This window comes from Mobula hypostoma, chromosome 11, assembly GCF_963921235.1.
Source record: "Mobula hypostoma chromosome 11, sMobHyp1.1, whole genome shotgun sequence".
NCBI lineage: Eukaryota > Metazoa > Chordata > Chondrichthyes > Myliobatiformes > Myliobatidae > Mobula > Mobula hypostoma.
In genome coordinates, this window is record NC_086107.1 from 108,479,209 (window position 1) to 108,499,525 (window position 20,317).

Genomic DNA, 20,317 nt, shown 5'->3' on the forward strand with positions numbered 1-20,317 from the left:
CTATCATGTTTGCTGTTGTGTGCTGGGGCAGCAGGTTGAGGGTAGCAGACACCAACAGAGTCAACAAACTCATTCATAAGGCCAGTGATGTTGTGGGGATGGAACTGGACTCTCTCACGGTGGTGTCTGAAAAGAGGATGCTCTCTAAGTTGCATGCCATCTTGGTCAATGTCTCCCATCCACTACATAATGTACTGGTTGGTCACAGGAGTACATTCAGCCAGAGACTCATTCCACCGAGATGCAACACAGAGCATCATAGGAAGTCATTCCTGCCTGTGGCCATCAAACTTTACAACTCCTCCCTTGGAGGGTCAGACACCCTGACCCAATAGGCAGGTCCTGGACTTATTTCATAATTTACTGGCATAATTTACATATTACTATTTAACTATTTATGGTTCTATTACTATTTATTATTTATGGTGCAACTGTAACGAAAACCAATTTCCCCCAGGATCAGTGAAGTATGATTATGACTATTGCTCTTCAGTCATTAGGCTCCTGAACCAGTGTGGACAACTTCACTCAACTCAACTCTAAACGCATTCCACAAACTATGTTCTCGATATTTATTGCTTACTTATAAGGTCATAAGACCAAAAGAAGCAGAATTAGGCCATTTGGCCCCTTGAGTCTGCTCCCCCATTTCATTATGTCTGATCCATTTTCTCTCTCAGATCCAATCTCCAGCATTCTCCCTGTATCCCTTCATGCCCTGACCAATAAGTCCATAAGATATAGGAGCAGAATTAGACCATTTGGCCTGCCGAGTATGCTCTACCATTTATTTTTATATATGTTTTCCCTTTTTGTACTTGCACAGTTTGTTAAATTTTGCATGTTGGTTGTTTGTTCGTCTTTGCTGAGTGTGGCTTCCATTGATTCTGTCATATTTCTTTGTATTTACTGTGAATGCCTGCAAGGAAATGAATCTCAGGGTAATGTATAATGACATGTATGTACTTTGATGATAATTTACTTTGAACTTTTTCCTTGGCTGAGGGACACTGAGGGGCAATTTTAGATAGATAGATAGATAGATAGACAGACATACTTTATTGATCCCGAGGGAAATTGGGTTTCGTTACAGTTGCACTAACCAAGAACAGAGTACAAACATAGCAATACAAAACCACAGACAATCAAATAATAATATGTAAAGCCATGCCGGACGGAAATAGGTCCAGGACCAGCCCATTGACCCATGGTGTCCAACCCTCCAAGGGAGCAGCTGCAAAGTTTGATGGCCACAGGCAGGAATGACTTCCCGTGATGCTCAGTGCTGCATCCTGGTGGAATGAGTCTCTGGCTGAATGTACTCCTGTGCCCAGCGGTGTAAATGATATTACACACCGACATCGGGTTGGCAGAGGGAGGGATGTACACAACACCCACAATTGCATGTGAGATTTCCCTTGGCAAATAATATGGCCGGAGTCCAACAGCAAAAAGTTCAATATCTGGGCTACAAACATGTTCCTTGATCGTAATAGAAACATAGAAAATAGGTGCAGGAGTAGGCCATTCGGCCCTTCGAGCCTGCACCGCCATTCAGTATGATCATGGCTGATCATCCAACTCTGAACCCTATACCAGCCTTCTCTCCATACCCCCTGATCCCTTTAGCCACAAGGGCCATATCTAACTCCCTCTTAAATATAGCCAATGAACTGGCCTCAACTGTTTCCTGTGGCAGAGAATTCCACAGGTTCACCACTCTCTGTGTGAAGAAGTTTTTCCTAATCTCGGTCCTAAAAGGCTGCTTCTTTATCCTCAAACTGTAACATGACCAGGCTTGCACCATCTGTTGTTAACTAGCACAGCAAGCCCCCCTCCTTTATGCTCACCGCTCTCAGTGCACTTCCGGTCAGCCCGAATGGTCCGGAAGCCCTTTATGGAAACCTTTTATAAAGGTGTATAAAATCAGGAGGGACATAGGTAGGATGAATGCACTAAGTCTTTTCCCCAGGGTAGGAGAATTCTGTGTTATTTTCCCAGGGGAAATCAATCAGAAACTGGAAGGCATAAGCTTAAGGGGAAAGGTGTGATTGGAACTAGAGGGGCAATGTTTCTTTTGCAGATGGTGGTCAGTGCACGGAAGGAGCTGCCAAAGGATTGAGACAGGTCCAATAACAACTTTCAAAAGTCAGTTAGACAACTACATAGACAGGAAAGGTTTAGATGGATATTGGCCAAATGCAGAGAAATGGGATTAGTTTGGATATATTAGCTGGATTGGTTCCTTAAGATTATTATAGTCCGGGCTGGTAATGGGGACAAGCTCCCACTACCTATTAAATGCTCCCAATGGTGTGCATCTCAAATTGCCTCTGACAACCAAGTCCAGCTTCTGGCCTTCACGTGTAACTTAGCTACTAAGCCCCGCGGAAGAGCCAACAGTGGGTTAGTGGTGCCGTAAAACCAGCCGCTTTGGGCAGACGGGGCTTGTCAGCCGTGGTTGACAGCTCATCTAGGAGAAGGGAAACTCTGATCTCAAACCACTGCTGTCTTGTGGCTATACCCACTCACGGGAAAAGCATCGGGAGTAATCCCCGAGGAAAAAATCTGGAGCCGCAGTCCCTAGGGCATCCGGCGTTGAGTTCAGCTCTGACTGGTAACTCCTGCGATGCTGGTGGTGCCAAGCTGCATCAGTCTCTGCCGTTCCTTTGGATTCATCGGCTGCGTGGAGAGGAGAAGCCTGCTACACGGGGAACAGCTTGCTCTCCGTATCGTACTGCCCTGCCCTGTGTATCATGTAGACAGCTGGGACACAGCACCCATACACCAACGGAAGTCCTCAGATTAGCTGGATAACATGGACGAGCCGAGCCAAAGGGCCTATTTTCAAGCTGTAGATGACCATAAGACACAGGAGCAGAATCAGGCCATTCAGCCCATTACCTGCTCTGCTGACTTATGTACTGGATAAGCACACGAGGAAGGATATGGTGATTACTGGAAGGAAGTATGAACACCAGCAAGCTGGACTAAACAGCCTACTCCTCTACTCAGAATATTTATTAGTGATTAGTTATCTTCCAGCCCTTTAAGTGGCTTCAACCCTAGATTTGATCTGGTGCTTTAGCACAATGGGTTTTTTTTTCACTTTTTCCTGCAGGATCAGTCTGTCTGTTAATAAAATCAAACCATCCACTTATGATTGCTGCTATTATCTTTATTAGCACTCCAGTTATAACACGTAGCCTGACACCCGGTGACAGCTCGCAAGAATGCCAAATGAGCGACGGGTTTCTGAGAGGCCAGCAGTTCAGTTGACCCTCTCCTCACTGACCACTTCAATTTATCAGTGACAGATTAAAAATGAATCATACCTGGTGCTCCTGACGAACAACCAGACTTATTTTTTTTAAATCGTTTCGGAATCAGTTCATTATGAACTGGACCAATATTTATTAACAGAAGAGATTCAGCAAACGCTGGAAATCCAGAGCAACACACACGAAATGCTAGAGGAACTTAGCAGGTCAGGCAGCATCTATGGAGGGGAATAAGGGGTCGATGTTTCCCCCAATTTAATCTGAGCCTAATTATGGACCAATTTACAATGGTCAATTAACCAGCAATCAGTACATCGTAAGACTGTGGGAGGAAACCGGAGCACCCGGAGGAAACCCACTCAGTCGCAGGGTGAAGGTGTAAACTCCTTAAAGGCAGCGGCAGGAATTGAACCCAGGTCACCAGCATTCTAAAGCATCTCACTAACCCCTACACTACCGTGCAACCCCACCACCTTGCTTTCCACCCTGTCTGACTTCTACAATAATAAACGTTTAATTAAATAGTTCTAAATGTAAGAATTGTACTTTATTCTTCTGAAGATTAGATTAGATTAGATTCAACTTTATTGGCATTGTGCCGAGTACAGATACAAAGTCAATGAAATGCAGTTAGTATCTAACCGGAAATGCAAAGAATAGTGTTATTTACAAAATAACTGAATAAAAAGTAAGTGCTGCAGCACACAAATATAAAAGTACTGAGACAGTACAGTATGGGTGCAATACTGCTTAGCGCTGTGATGTGAGGTTCAGCAGGGTCGCAGCCTCAGGGAAGAAGCTCTTCCTGTGCCTGCTGGTGCGGGGACCTTCTGGAGAACATTTTCTCCAGGTTTAACGCCACCTGTCAGTGTACTTACCCAAACCTCTTCAAAATAATCAACACAAGAAAGCCAGCAGATGCTGAAATCCAAAGCAGCACACACAAACTACTGGAGGAACTCAGCAGGTCAGCCTGCAACTACGGAGGGGAATTAAGAGTCGACGTTTTATGCTGTGTCACCCTATGACTCCTGTAACAAGGGTGACCAAAACTCTAGTTCTGTGAAAGTGCTCTGACAGTGTTGTGGGGGTGGAGGCCAATCGTGATTAAGGAATGCTGATATATAGTCATCAGCATGGTCATAGGTTCATCCAGCACAGAAAATGGCCCTTCAGCCCTTCAAGTCAATGCTAACCATTCGCTCAGATTGTTCAATGCCATTTCCAGTACAGAAGTGTAATTAGAACAAAAAATTTGTTACTCGATCCGATGCAGCACAAAATCACAAAGGATACAGAACACAGAGTAACAAAAAGCACACAATAAATGTAAATACAATCAATCTAATTATATAATTTATAAGCTATCGTATGTATGTCCATAAAATGGTGCAAAGCTGAACATAAGGTGACTATGGGAAATAATACCGTAATGGTGGAGTTAGTGAGTGGAGGTGTTGATCAGCCTCACTGCTTGGGGAAAGTAACAGATTTTGAGTCTGGTGGTCCTGGTGTGGATGCGACGTAGCATCCTCTCTGACGGGAGTGAGGCAAACAGTCCGTGAGCAGAGTGGGTTTGGGATTCTTCATGATGTTACTGGCCCTTTTCTGGCACCTTGCTGTATATATGTCCTTCACGGTGGGCAGGCTGGTGCCAGTGATACACTGGGCAATTTTGACTACAAGTTGTGGAGCCTTCCTGTCCACTGAACCGAGCATGTATGTGTCAAAACTAATCTAACTTACCAGTGCTTTGTCCATTGTCCGATAGGTGCCTTCTACCCTTATCCTTCTGACTCAATGCAGACATTGCAGTTTTAACCGTTTCTGTCAGGATATCCCAGGTGAATACACACAATACACGTTGTAGATAGTAAACTCTGCAACCACCATGGTGGGGGAGAATTCATTTTTACTTGTTTAGAGATACAGTATAGTAACAGGCCCATCTTCGAGGAGCAATGCCCCAAATGGCAACGTCCATCATTAAGACCCCCATCACCCAGGACATGCCCTGTTCTCAATGCTACCATCAGGAAGGAGATACAGAAGCCTGAAGGCACACACTCAACGATTCAAGTTAAACTTCTTCTCCTCTGCTATACGATTTCTGAATGGACATTAAACCCATGAACACTACCTCACTACGACTTTTTTTATTTTTATTTTTGCTCTACTTATTCAACTATTTTATATTTATATATATAAATATAAATACACACACACATTCACTCATATATATACCATAATTTATGTTTTTTCTCTATTATTATGTATTGCTTTGTACTGCTGCCACAAAGTTAACAAATTTTATGACATATGCCAGTGATAGTTATTAAACCTGATTCTGTTTCCAATTCTGGCCCAACGAGCCCACCCCGCCCAATTACACCCATGTGACCAATTAATCTACTAACCCGTACGTCCTTGGAAGGTTCTCACGCAGTCACGGGGAGAATGTACAGACTACTTGCAGACAGTGGCAGGACTTGAACCTGGATTGCTGACGCTGTGGTAGCGTCATGCTATCATCCTGCCCTATGTATGAATATTTGGTGTGGTGAGTTGCTTTGTTTTGGATGGTGTCAGCTTCCCGGGAGTTGTTGGAGCTGCATTCAGCAAACTAGACGGAAGACACCCATTACCCTCCTGACAGGTGGAAACCCTTTGGGGGGCCAGGAGATGAGTGACTTGCTACAGGATATCAAGCAAATCGCGCTCGAGCTGCAGTTCTGGTTGCTGGTCCTGTTTAGTTTCTGATTAATGGTGACCCTCAGGATGTTGGCCATGGGGAATGTGACAACACTAACCCCACTGATATTAAGGGCAGAGGATTAGCTGTTCTCTCGTTGGAGATGACCATTGCCTACCACCTTAGCAGCATCATTATTCATCAGCTTTGTCCAGGTGCTGTTGAACACAGGCTTGGGGCTGCTACATTTGCTAGAATTATACATAGTGATAGTCATAAAAACGTACAGCTCAGAAGCAGGCCCTTCAGACCATCTAGTCCATGCTGAACCTACTCCCATCAACCTGCCACCGGACCAAAGACCTCCATACCCCTGCCATCCATGTACCTATCCAGAATCTTACACATTGAAATTGAACCACTTGGGCTGGCAGCTCATTTCACACTCCCACGGCCCTCTGAGTGAAGAAGTTTCCCCTCATGTTCCACTTAAACTTTTCACCTTTCACCCATGATCGCTGGTTGTAGTCCCACCCAACCTCAGTGGAAAGAACCTGCTTACATTTACCCTATCTATACCCCTCATAATTTTGTATACCTCTATCAAATCTCCTCTCAATCTTTTACATTCCAAGGAATGAAGTCTTATCTATTCAATCTTCCCATGTAACTCAGGTCCTCCAGACCTGGCAACATCCTTCTAAATTTTCTCTGTACTCTTTCTACCTTATTGACATCTTCCCTGTAGGTAGGAAACCAAAACTGCACACGATACTACAAATTGGGCCTCACCAATGTATTATACAACTACTACTACTATGTCGACTCAGGCCTAGGGGGCCGGCATCGGGCACTAAGGCAAGGCATAAGGCATTATTCAACTTCTACATAACATCCTATCTTCTACACATAAGTTTAATTTGTGAAGGCCAATGTGCAATGAGCTTTCTTTACGACCCTCTCTATTTGAGATGCCACTTTCAGCAAATTATGTACCTGTATTCCCAGGTCCCTTTATTCTTCTCAGTGCCCTATCATTGGCTGTATAAGACCTACCCTGGTTGGTCCTCTCAAAGTGCAACACTTCACATTTGTCTGCATTAAATTCTATCTGCCATTTTTCCAGTTGGTCCAGTTCCCACTGCAAGCCATGATAGGCTTCCTCGCTGCCCACTACACCCCCAGTCTTGCTGTCATCCACAAATTTGCTGAACCTGTTAACATTATTATCTAGATTGTTGATATATATGACAAACAATGGACCCAACACCGATCCCTATGGCACTCCACTAGTCACAGGCCTCCAGTCAGAAAGGCAGCCATCTACTACCATTTAAAAATGCAAACACGAGGAAATCTGCAGATGCTGGAATTTCAAGCAACACACATAAAAGTTGCTGGTGAAACTCTTGGGTCTCGGCCCGAAACGTCGACTGTACCTCTTCCTAGAGATGCTGTCTGGCCTGCTGCATTCACCAGCAACTTTTATGTGTGTTGCATCTACTACCATTCCCTGGCTTCTCCCCCAAAGCCTGTGTATAATCCAATTTACTAGCTCATCTTGAATGCCGAACGACTGAACCCTCTTGACCAACCTTTCATGCGGGAACTTGTCAAATGCCTTACCAAAGTCCATGTAAACAACATCCACTGCCTTGCCTTCATCAACTTTCCTGGTAATTTTCTCAAAAAACCATAAGATTGGTTAGACATGACGTACCATGCACAAAGCCATGCTGACTATCCTTAATCAGTCCATATCTATCCAAATACTCATATATCTGGCCCTTAGAATACCTTTCAGTAACTTTCAAAGTTCAAAGATTCAACTGTACTTATTATCAAAGAATATACAAATTATACAACTTGAGAGTTTTTTGCTTACAGGCAGTTGCGAAGCTAGGACCGAAAGAACACAATTAAAAAAATAAGACCAACCACCCCTCACCCCAGTGCTCACAGAGAAAGAGAAGAAAAACATAAAACAAATCATATAAACAATATAAATTAGCAACAACAACAGTATTCTGAACCAAATTGAGTCCTTAGATCCAAATCCATGCAGCAGGCCGGAGTAGGCCCAAAGCCTCAGTATTCAGTTCATCATATTAGCAGGCAAATCACTGCAAAGTTTGCAGACACAAAGCACAGTAGCTGGGGGAAGTTTCGCAGCCTTGGTGTTGTGGATAGAGAAGTCCCCAGACTATCTGGGCTGGTGTTTAAATTGTCGGAACTTTGCACTAGGACCAAGACCCTGCCACCAGCGAATTACTCTGGGCCCAAACTTCACTCCCAAGGAAGCCATATTGATCTCTCTATATCAGCACAGCACCCAGAGCGAACCAACCTCATCCGATTCTCAACCTTTCCAGTCTATATGGCCCAGCATTTAGATTGTCCAAACAGTGGGTTGTAGCTTGCATTAGGACTTGGGCTTCATCATGGCGAATCGCTCCAGGCCTGAACATGCCATCCATTGATTTGCTTCGGACCTGGGTTTTACTGTTGAAGAAGCTGTTCTCAACCTTTCCAATGTGGCCCAGTGTTTGGAGCTATCTATCCTCATACCGGTGTTAGTTGGATGGGCATCAGAACTCCTCTGTCCCGTCTTCTCCCCTCCAAACCATTCACTCCAACCGGCACAGCTCCAACTCCAAGTACGTCGATTTTGCAGGGAACATCCTGTGAACTGCTTTCCCTTCGCTCTCTTCTTCATTGCTTGCGGTGATTGTTTACCACAATTTACTTCAAAAAAAAGTGTTATCAATTATGGTTTTAATTGAATTTCTTTGCTTTTAAACTACCAGTAAGCTGTCACACATCTTCAGTAGTGCTATGTTAAACTGATGCCAGGCTCATCGGCCTATAACTTCCTGGTTTATTTTTAGAGTCTTTCGTAAACAGCAGAGCTACATTGGCTATCCTCCAATCCTTCAGTACCTCACTTGTCACTATGGATGATCTAAATACCTCTGCAAGGGCACCGGCAATTCCTGCACTTGCCTCCTGCAGGGCCTGAGGTTTCAGGCCCTGGGGATTTATCCACCCAAATTTGCCTCAAGACTGCAAACACATCCTGCCCCGTAATCTGTATAGAGTCAATGAAGTTGATGCTGCTTTGCCTTATTTCTATAGACTGTCCATCTCCTGAGTAAATATAGATGCAAAAAAATGCACTTAAGATCTCCCCCATCACTCTTAACTCCACGCACGGATTACCATTCTCATTTTCCAGAGAACCAATTTTGTCCCTTGGGAACATTGTGCAGTGATGAGTGTGTTCAAAATTCAAAGAACGTTTATAATCAAAGTATGTGTCCCACAAACAATCTTGATACTTGTCTTCTTGCGTGCAGCCAGAGAGCAAAGAGTCACAATGGGATCCACAAATATCCTCACACAACAAGGACCATCAAATACCCTTTGTGCGAAAAAAGAGCAAATCGCACAAACAATTAAAAAAAAGTAAACAAATCATACATCATCCCATCTGCTGTATGAACATCTACTATGTGAAGATCGACTTTAAGTAGATGAACTGTTATGAAGATCTACTGCATGAACATTGACGACGTGAAGATCGACTGTATTCATTTATTCACACAATTTGTCTTCTTTTTGGCAAATTGGTTGTTTGTTAGTTTTTGTTTATATATAGTTTTTCATAAATTCTATTGTATTTCTTTATTTGCCGGTAAACATCTATAAGAAAATGAATTTCAAGGTAATATAGGGTAATATGTGTAGATGTACTCTGATAATTTTTATTTTGACCTTACTTACTTTGAACCAGCTGAAGATAGTTTGGCCCAGGACTTTTCATTCAGGAACTGCTGCTGAAATAAAGATTAGTTTTATCTGCTTTGTCGCTAGTTGTGCTCTGTGTTATTCTGCCGAGCATTCTGGACACACCATGTTGGAGTAGAAATGTGTGGCAACACCTTTGGATTGTCCTCCATACGTTAACGCAAATGGAGCATTTCACTGTACGTTTCAATACGCACGCGATACATAAACTTGGATCTTGAATCCCTGCCGCGGGAGTGTTTGATGAGATAGGGAAGATGGAAATTTTTCCATATCTGACCTGTCTTGACCCTCACAAAATGCTGGGGGAGCTCAGCAGGCCAGGGCACATCTATAGAAAAGAGTAAACCGTAGATGTTTCAGGCCAAAGGAAAGTATAATTAAAATGGGAGGATCCTCATTCCCATTCTGAGATGTCAGTCCATGGCCTCCACTACTGCCACAATGCAGCCACACTCAGGTTGGAGAAGCAACATCTTATATTCCATCTGGATAGCCTCCAACCTGATGGCATGAGTATTGATTTCTCGAACTGTTGGTATTCCGCCCCACCCCCATATAATTCACCATTCCTGTTTCTCTCTCTCATCCTATCTCCTTACCTTCCCATCACCTCTTTCTAGTGCTTCTCCTCCTTCTCTTTCTTCCACGGTCTTCTGTACCCTCCTATCAGATTTCTCCTTCTCCAGCTCTTTATCTCTTTCATTAATGAACCTCCCAGCTCTTTACTTCACCCCTCCCCTCTTCGGATTTCACCTATCACCTGGTGCCTTGTACTCCTTCCTCCCCTCTCCCCACCTTCTTGTTCTGACTTCAGCTCTTCTTTTCTAGTCCTGATGAAGGGTCTCGTCAATAGTTTCCTCTTTTCCATAGATACAGCCTGGCCTGCTGAGCTCCTTCAGCATTTTGTGTGTTGATTTGGATTTCCAGCATCTACAGACTTTCTTGTGTCTGTCTTGACTCTGCTTTGTGTCTGCTCAATGGGACAATGCAAAAGGAGTCTTAGTCTGTACCGACCCTGTGTTCTCCCTGTCTACGAACAGATTATGCCAAAATTTTTGCCGAGAGTGGAATACTCCATGGCAGACAGTGACACCACTGAGCTCAATGAGCAGAGATTTCAAGAGAACAGACAACCTTTCATTAGTAAGTCATGTTTCTCTTCTGATGAAAGACAACCTGAAGAAAAACATTCATTTTTTTCAGTTACTGTACTGACGCCCGTGCCTTCTTTTACATGAGATGCAAAAATCAAAGCCTTGTCTGATCACTGAGGTGGAAATAAAAGATTCCACAGTGAATGAAATATTTTTTTAAAAATCTGCAGATGTTGGTCATCTGAAATAAAAACAGAAAATTCTGGAGGTCATAAGGCTTCCATGGCAATCTTCATCTCCAACTTGACCTATTAACTTTATTTCTCTTTAGACCATAAGACATAGGAGCAGAATTAGTCCATTCAGCCCATCGAGTCTGCTCTGCTATCCCTCTCTACCTCATTCTCCTGCCTCCTCCTCATAACCTTTGACACCCTTACAAATCAATAGAACTTAGAACATAGAACAGTTCAGTATAGCAACAGGCCCTTTAGCCCACAATGTTGTGCTAAGCCAATTAGTAATCCAATGGCCAACTAAACCAATCTTCTCTACCGACAGAGTCTCCACTTTAAATAAACGCAATGACTTGGCAACGAATTTGTCTGTAGTGATGAATTCTACAGATTTATTATGACTAAATAAATTTCTCATCATCTCTTTTTCTACAGATGCTGCCTGACCTGTTCCAACACTTCCTGTATTACTGTTTCATAAACGAACAAGGGTGGGTGACGGGGTGGAGATACAGTATGTCTCTAGTAAAGGAGGTATAAGATGCTCCTTTGCTCTACTAGCTTTGGGCAAGGTGTAGCACCTGTTTATTAGCCCATCCCCCACCGATCAGGGTCTCACAAAGTCATGGGAGCAGGTGGTGGATGGTCAGGTGGAGTATAGGAGCAGGGATGTGATGTTGAGGCTCTATAAGGCACTGGTGAGACCTCACTTGGAGTACTGTGGGCAGTTTTGGTCTCCTTATTTAAGAAAGGATGTGCTGATGTTGGAGAGGGTACAGAGAAGATTCACTAGAATGATTCCAGGAATGAGAGGGTTAACATATGAGGAACGTTTGTCCGCTCTTGGACTGTATTCCTTGGAGTTTCAAAGAATGAGGGGAGACCTTATAGAAACATTTCGAATGTTAAAAGGCATGGACAGAGTGGATGTGGCAAAGTTGTTTCCCATGATGGGGGAGTCTAGTACGAGAGGGCATGACTTAAGGATTGAAGGGCGCCCATTCAGAACAGAAATGCAAAGAATTTTTTTTAGCCAGACAGTGGTGAATCTATGGAATTTGTTGCCACGGGTGGCAGTGGAGGCCAAGTCATTGGGTGTATTTAAGGCAGAGATTGATAGGTATCTGAGTAGCCAGGGCATTAAAGGTTATGGTGAAAAGGTGGGGGAGTGGGACTAAATGGGATAATGGATCAGCTTATGATAAAATGGCGGAGCAGACTCGATGGGCCGAATGGCCAACTTCTGCTCCTTTGTCTTATGGTCTTATGGTCTTATGGTCATATGAGCAGCTGGTGCATATCACAAGTCCTGGTTATGTGACCACTGATGCCAGGCAGACACTCTCCAAAGAGTATTGATAATGACTGGGGTCGCTCTGTCTTGTAAAGACGCGGCCCAGAAGAAAGCAATGGCAAACCACTTCTGTAGAAAAAAAATGGAAAGACCATGATCGTCCATCTCATATGATAGAGCACTTTATTGAAGTTAATCCACCAAACAGTTTTACTAAATGTGAAACCTCTTCATTACTTCAGGAATTGTGGGAGTTACTACCCCACAACCATCAAGCTCCTGAACAAAAGGGGATAGCTACACTCACTTGCCCCATCATTGAACTGTTCCTACAACCAATGATCTCACTTTAAGGACCACACATAAAAATTGCTGGTGAACGCAGCAGGCCAGGCAGCATCTATAGGAAGAGGCTCCTGTCTTCTCCTATCATTTCGGATCTCCCCCTCCCCCTCCCACTTTCAAATCTCTTACTAGCTCTTCTATCAGTTAGTCCTGACGAAGGGTCTCGGCCCGAAATGTTGACTGTACCTCTTCCTATAGATGCTGCCTGGCCTGCTGCGTTCACCAGCAACTTTTATGTGTGTTGCTTGAAGTTCCAGCATCTGCAGATTTCCTCATGTTTGCATCTCACTTTAAGGACTCTTAATCTTGTTAACTCAAGTTCTCGTTATTTATTGCTATTTATTTATATTTGCATTTGCACAGTTTGTTGTCTTCTGCACTCTGGTTGATCTTTCATTGATCCTGTTATAGTTACTATTCTATAGATTTGTCCAGTATGCCTGTAGGGAAATGAATCTCAGGGGTATATGAGGTGACATATATGTACTCTGATAATAAAATTCACTTTGAACGTTGACTTTTAAGTTTACAGAACATGAATTGGTTGTTGTCATAGAGTCACAGAACACTATAGCGCAGAAACAGGCTCTTCAACCAATCTAGTCCATGATAACCTGGCCTTTTTCCCAGTCCCACCTACCTCACTGATAATTTTCCTCAATGTCCACTATGACCCCAACCTTGGTGTCATCTGCAAGTTTGCTGATCCAGTTTACTACATTATCATCTGTATCATTAACATAGATGATCAACAATGACAGACCTAGCAACTTTGTTAATTTTAAACCATCATTAACCCCTCACGGACTGACACAATTTGGAGGTTAGAGGCATGCAGAGCAATTCGAGTTGTTGTTCTTATCATTAATGCATAAATAGCGAGATGGAGATTGGAACTGGTTCTGAGCAACACGCTTAAGAACAAAGTTTTGATCTAATTTTATATTTATACACTCAACTGTCATTTCTAAGTAATTGCAAATTTGCATTTTGTGGCTTTTAACATTAAGAGTTGATCCCCCTTTGGCTCTCCCAGCCCTTACCCGGACATGACGATGAAGAAATCCAAGCGATTCCACGTGTCACCAAGGTAGCACTTCTTCCCGACGATCCCTAAGGCAACCATCTTGATCACCATCTCCATGGCGAAGAAAATAAAGATGAAGTCATCAAAAGCCTGCAAAGCAACACAGTGTTTCATTTGGCATTATCTTCCATTACATTTGTGGTTGTATTTTACTGACCTTCTGGAGGAGCTTTTTGTCTTGTAAGGGCAAGGACTGGGCCTCAAGCCGCGGTGTCGTCAGAGGTGGGAGGCTGGTGTCAGGGCCAGTCCACTCCACCAGGGGGCAGTGTGGTGTGGCGTCCAAGCGACCAGGCTGCAGACAGTGCTGCCCCCCCCCCCCCCCCGGTGTTCGCTCGGTGGAAGACCGTCTCTATCATGGTTGACTATGGATTGATGGCACAAGTTTTGGTCTCTTTTATTGCCTGATTGTACTGGCCATCTTGTGTGTGATTGTTGGTATCGTGTTTTGCACCTTGATCCTGGAGTAAAGTGTTCTCGTTTGGCTGTATTAATGTATGGTTGAATGACAATTCAACTTGGATTGAATTGATTTTTATCAATGCTCTTTTGTCTATCCCCTGATGTGTTGAAGTCACCAACTGATTCCCTGAAGTCTGTCCCCTTGTCCCTGAAGTCTGTCCCCTATTGCAGAATATCTGTGCTCCTACTCTAACCATTCAGTTATTCACAATTTTCATCACTCCACCAACATCAGAAAAGTTTTCACCTGACTAGATCCTTAAACTCTGCCATTTCCTTTCTGAATCTCCCCACATCATTCAAGATGTTCTTTAAATCATTTATCTTTGACCAAGCTCCTGATCAAACACCTCAAATTCTCATTGCAGAACTCAAAAGTCAAATAAAATCGTTCTCTTTTAGCCAGTAACATTTTTCTATGTTAAAGATGCTATACAAATGGAGGCAACTGCAGGTCCCCAACAGTTACTCTGACCTCCCTGTTAGGGTGTATTCTGGAGTCATGGAATATAGCAAATATTAATTTCAACACCAACCAGTCTTCAGATCTGAATAGAAATGTAGAAAAGCTACAACACCATACAAGCCCCTCGGCTCACAAAGCTGTGCTGAACATGTCTCTACCTTAGAACTACCTAGGCTTACCCATAGCCCTCTATTTTTCTAAGCTCCATGTACCCATCCAGGAGTCTCTTAAAAGACCCTATTGTTTCCACTTCCACCACCGCCGCCAGCAGCCCATTCCACGCACTCACCACTCTCTGCGTAAAAAACTTACCCCTGACATCTCCTCTGTACCTACTTCCAAGCACCTTAATACTATGCCCTCTCGTGCTAGCCATTTCAGCCCTGGGAAAAAGCCTCTGACTATCCACACAATCAATGCCTCTCATCATCTTATACACCTTTATCAGGTCACCTCTCATCCCCCATGGACTGTAAAACAAGGGTGTTCTTGGAGCTGCAGACTGGGGTTGGTTGCAAACAAAGAAACACCCCATTTGACCTGAAATGTCTGCACATGCATGACTGTGGCCCAGGGTTAGTGGGGATTAACATTTATTTTGGGTGTCTGGAGTATTGCTGTGAAGAAGGAGGTGTTAGAAAATTATATGTTACTCAAAGGAAGCATTGTGGAAACATTGTAACTATAGAATTGTCCTGCCCTTACCTTTGATCTTTAGCATATAAAAAATGTCATTTAGTATTGGATCAGAGAATCCTCAAGTATCTCCAGTAAAATGCCTGCATGAGTGTTGAATAAAGACTTCTATATAACCAACTTCAGTATCTCCTGGTGCCTTCATTCACAGTCACAACACTCCCAACCTACCCAAAGAATGTAAAACTTAGTGGGCAACAGAGTCTGCTGGAGGAACTCAAAAGGCTGAGCAGTATCTGTGGAGGATAAAGGAAATGCCGGCATTTTGGCTGAAAACACTGCATCTGATTGAATTGAATTGACTTTATTACATAATCCCTCATATACATGAGGAGTAAAAATGTTTACGTTTCATCTCCATCTAAATGATGCAACTTAAAGTGAGTATACTCATTCAACACCTGTTTCCGATAAAGAGAAAGAGGTTGAAAGGTCCTACCTGCAATATCTTACATCTGTCGGTGGAACAGTCCACGTCCTCACAGGGCTGGTACATTCCCAAAGTGACACAGTTCAACAGGATGACTAACATGCTGACATGCTCGAACCACGTGAGGATCTAGGGTTAAGGCCAAGAACTAGATCGTAGCTCGATCTCCCGCGCAGGAGTGCTTTGTAAAGTTTCAATCATTCATAAGACCATTAGATAGAGGAGCAGATTTCGGTCATTTAGCCCATGTTTTTTTCTCAACCCAAAATTCAAAGTTCAAAGGAAAGTTATCACCAAAGTACCTAAATTTCTCATATTATAAAGACAGCATTTTTCAAATGATGACACCAGTGAGTACTGATTACCAATTATTGCAAGGATTGGATAGAGTGGATGTTGAGATGACGTTTCCATTAGTAGGAGAGTCCAGGATCTGAGAGCATTCACAGTAGAACAAAGAAATACAGAAGAATCAATGAAAAACTCCACACAAAGACTGACAAACAACCCACATGCAGAAGACAAACCGTGAAAATATATTTTTTAAAAAATAAATAAATGAATAAGTAATATTGAGAAAATGAGCTGTAGAATTCTTGACAGTGAGTTCATAGGTTGTGGAATTAGTTCAGTGTTGACATAAATGAAATTATCTAGGCTGGTTCAGCCATTCTCCCGCATTCTTTCCATATTCTTAACCACCTTTACCAATCAAAAATCTGTCAAACTCGACCTTAAAAACTCCCAATGATTTTTCCTCCACAGATCTCTGTGCCTCTGTGGCAACAAATTCTACAGATTCACCACCCTCTGGCTGAACTCTAAATGACCCTAGTTGAATGCCCAAATTGGGTAGAACTTCATTGATTCTGTTTTGGCTATTATTCTACAGATTTATTGTGTATGTCCACAACAAAATTAATCTCAGAGTTGTACATGGTGACATATATGTATTTTGATAATAAATTTGCTTTGAACTTGGAAGAAATTCTTCTTTACCTCAGTTTTGAAGGGACGTCCCTTTTTTACGGGCCTGTGTCCTCAGATCCTGGACTCTACAAGGCGGGAGGAGAAGATGGCAGCGTGCCGCGTGTGCACAGCTCTCCGGTGAAAAATGATGTTAAGTAGGGGCCATGGACAATTCTGATTTGATGGAGAATGGACGTGAAAGCACAGAGGAACATCTGGAGAAATTTCCGAAACGCCCATCCGCTGCTGTCATTACTGTGTGGTCAGGAATCTTTCGGAGGGTAGGCCTCAAAATCCCCGGCCTTGCCTGCTTTTGGCGACCAAGAAGGAGGTCGAATCGTTCGGACAGAGATGGCGCTCAGTACTCGGTGTCAGAGAGCTGACCAGAGCTCGAAGTTTTCGGATGACTCAGAGTCGGATTGTGGTCGGCATGGCAGGGGGAGTTTTGCTTCCTTCTCCCATCTGCGTGAGATGTGGGACATTTGAGAAACTTTGAACTTTACTGTGCTCATGGACTTCTTCATCAAGTTATGGTATTGTTGCACCGTTTGTAACTATATGTTATAATTACGTGGTTTTGTCAGCTTTTTCAGTCTTGGTTTGTCCTGTGTTTTGTGATATCACACCGGAGGAAATAATATATCATTTCCTAATGCATGCATTACTAAATGACAATAAAAGGGGACTATGTATCTTCATAATCTACTAATGAAAACACCTTCTCCACATTCACTCTATCCATGTAATAATTGGTAACCCACATTCAATAGCGTCGTCTTTTAAAACATGTTGTCTTTAAAACTTGAGAAATAAAAGCAGCATACTTTCTCTGTCCTGCGAGCTGTTCTGACACTTGACAAGATTATAATCAGAATCAGGATTATTATCACTGATAAATGTTATTAATTTTGTCACTTAGAGGCAACAGTACTGTGCAATACATAAAATATATTATAAGTTACTAAATGAAATGTACTCAGTGGCCACTGTATTAGGAAGAGGGGTGGAATCTGGTATGGTTTTCTGCTGCAGTAGCTCAACCAGTTCAAGGTCCAACATGTTAGACATTCAGAGATGACCTTTTTCACATCACTGTTGTAACATGCGGGTATCTGAGATACTGTCTCCTTGAACCAGTCCAGCTATTATTCTCCTCTGACATCTCTCATTAACAAGGTGTTCTCCCCCAAAGGACTATTGTTCGCTGGATGCTTTTTGTTTCTTTTTGCACCGTCCTCTGTAAACTCTAAGCATGGGTTCCCATTCTTTTTGTGCCATGGACCAACACCATTAAGCAAGGGGTCCATGGATGTCAGGTTGTACGAGAAAATCTCAGGAGATCAGCAGTTTCTGAGATCTTCAAACCACCCCATCTGGCACCAACAATCATTCCATGTCAAAGTCATTTCTTCACCATTCTGATGTTTGATCTGAACAACAACTGAACCTCTTGACCATGTCTGTATGCTTTTATGCAATGAGTTGCTGCCTCGTGATTGGCTGATGAGGTATTTGCATTAACGAGGAGTACAGGTGTACCTAAAAAGTGGCCACTGAGTGTAGGTATAAAAATCAATAAGTAGTGCAAAAAGAGAGCAAAAATGGTGAGGTGGTGTTCATGTGTTGATTGTCCATTCAGAAATCTGATGACAGAGGGGAAGAAGCTGTTCCTGAATCATTGAGTGTGTGCCTTCAGGCTTCTGTACCTCCTTCCTGATGGTAACAATGAGAAGAGGGCAATAGGTGAGCAATTCCAAGTTTCTGGGTGTCAATTTCTCTGACAATCTATCTTGGACCCAACATATCAATGTAGTTACAAAGAAGGCACAACAATGGCTATATTTCATTAGGAGTTTGAGGAGATTTGGTATGTCACCAAAAACACTCGCTAATTTCTACAGATGTACCGTGGTGAGCATTCTAACCGGCTGCAGCACCATCTGGTATGGAGGGGGCATTGCACAGGATCGAAATAAGTTGCAGAAAGTTGTAAACTCAGTCAGCTCCATCATAGGAACTAGCTGATATAGTACAGAGGACACCTTCAAGGTGCAATGCCTCACAAAGGCAGCGTCCTTAATTGAGGACCCTGTCACCCAGGGCATGCCCTCTTCTCATTGCTACCATCAGGAAGGAGGTACAGGAGCCTGAAGACACACACTCAATGATTCAGGAACAGCTTCTTCCCCTCTGCCGTCCGATTTCTGAATGGATAGTGAACCCATGGACACTACCTCACTATTTTTTAAATTTCTATTTTTGCACTACTTACTTCATTTAACTATTTAATATATATACTCACTATAATTCAGTTTTCTCTATCGTTATGCATTGAACTATTGCCGCATAGTCAACAAATTTCACAACATATGCCAATGATATTAAATCTGATTCAGATTCTAGTCTGGGGTTGAGGATCCTTAATAATGATGCCACCTTCTTGAGGCATTACCTCCTGAAGATGTCCTCTATAGTTTGGAGGCTAGTGCAATCACTGCATTACAAAAAAAAAATGCAAGGAACACACTCAAAATGCTAGATGATCTCAACTAACCAGACAGCATTTATGGAAAAGAGTACAGTCGGCGTTTCGGGCTGAGACCCTTCATCAGGACTCTCCATAGATGCTGCCTGGCCTGCTGAGGTCCTTCAGCTTTTTGTGTGTTACTTGGATTTCCAACATCTACAGATTTTCTCTTGTTTGTGGAAAAAAAAATCCAATCAGGCAATACGTGTGGAGGGAAGTGGACAGTCAACATTCCGAGTTGAGACCCTACGTTAGGATCAGGACCCAGTCCAGATGAAACTTTGACTATCCATTCCTTTCCACAGGTGCTGCCTGACCCACTAGGTTCCTCCAGAATCTTGTCTTTGTTCCACCTTGCCAGCATCCGAAGTCTCCTGTGTCTGACTTCATTCTCCGGCCTGATCTGCTTATCGCTTCATTCCCTCTAGACTCCATTGACCTCAGCCTTGAGTATGCCCATTGCAAGAATTTCAAGATGTACAATCCTCGGAGAAAACATGGAAGACAAACCATATGAAAAACAGTTAGCTTAAAAAGAGCAAAGAATTCTTTGTTTATAACTTTGGAGCTTCTTGCTGTCTAGATTGTGCTGCTTTGCTTTGAAGGGCTGTGGAATTAGATCATTCAATTTCAAACTTATTACAGAACAGAACATGGCCACCTGGCCCAAAAGGACAATGCTAGCTCGCATGGGATGAATCTCAATCTTTTCCCCCGTCTCCTTACCTCTCACATGTGTCTCAATTTTTGATTCATTTCGTCATTACCTACACTGAGGGATGACTAGAACTGATAACACAGCTTATCTTTGAGATACAGGAGACAACTGTAATAGTAGGGAACAATAATGGCCAAAGAAACTCACTTATCCGCAGGAAGAGAATGCAGACTCCATAAAATTTAAAGAGCACCTGGCTCAGCTTTGGTGCTC

General features: G+C 43.0%; 1 protein-coding gene across 1 annotated transcript in view; it reads right to left on the reverse strand.

The window, feature by feature from the left end:
- LOC134354396 (voltage-dependent T-type calcium channel subunit alpha-1I-like) overlaps positions 1–20,317 on the reverse strand; it is an 843,079-nt gene that overhangs the window by 413,551 nt on the left and 409,211 nt on the right. The window contains exons 3-4 of the mRNA XM_063063387.1: positions 15,900–16,011; positions 13,796–13,929 (exon numbers count right to left, since the gene is read on the reverse strand). Of these exons, the coding sequence (XP_062919457.1) occupies positions 13,796–13,929; positions 15,900–16,011 (246 nt within the window). The remainder of the gene's footprint in view (positions 1–13,795; positions 13,930–15,899; positions 16,012–20,317) is intronic.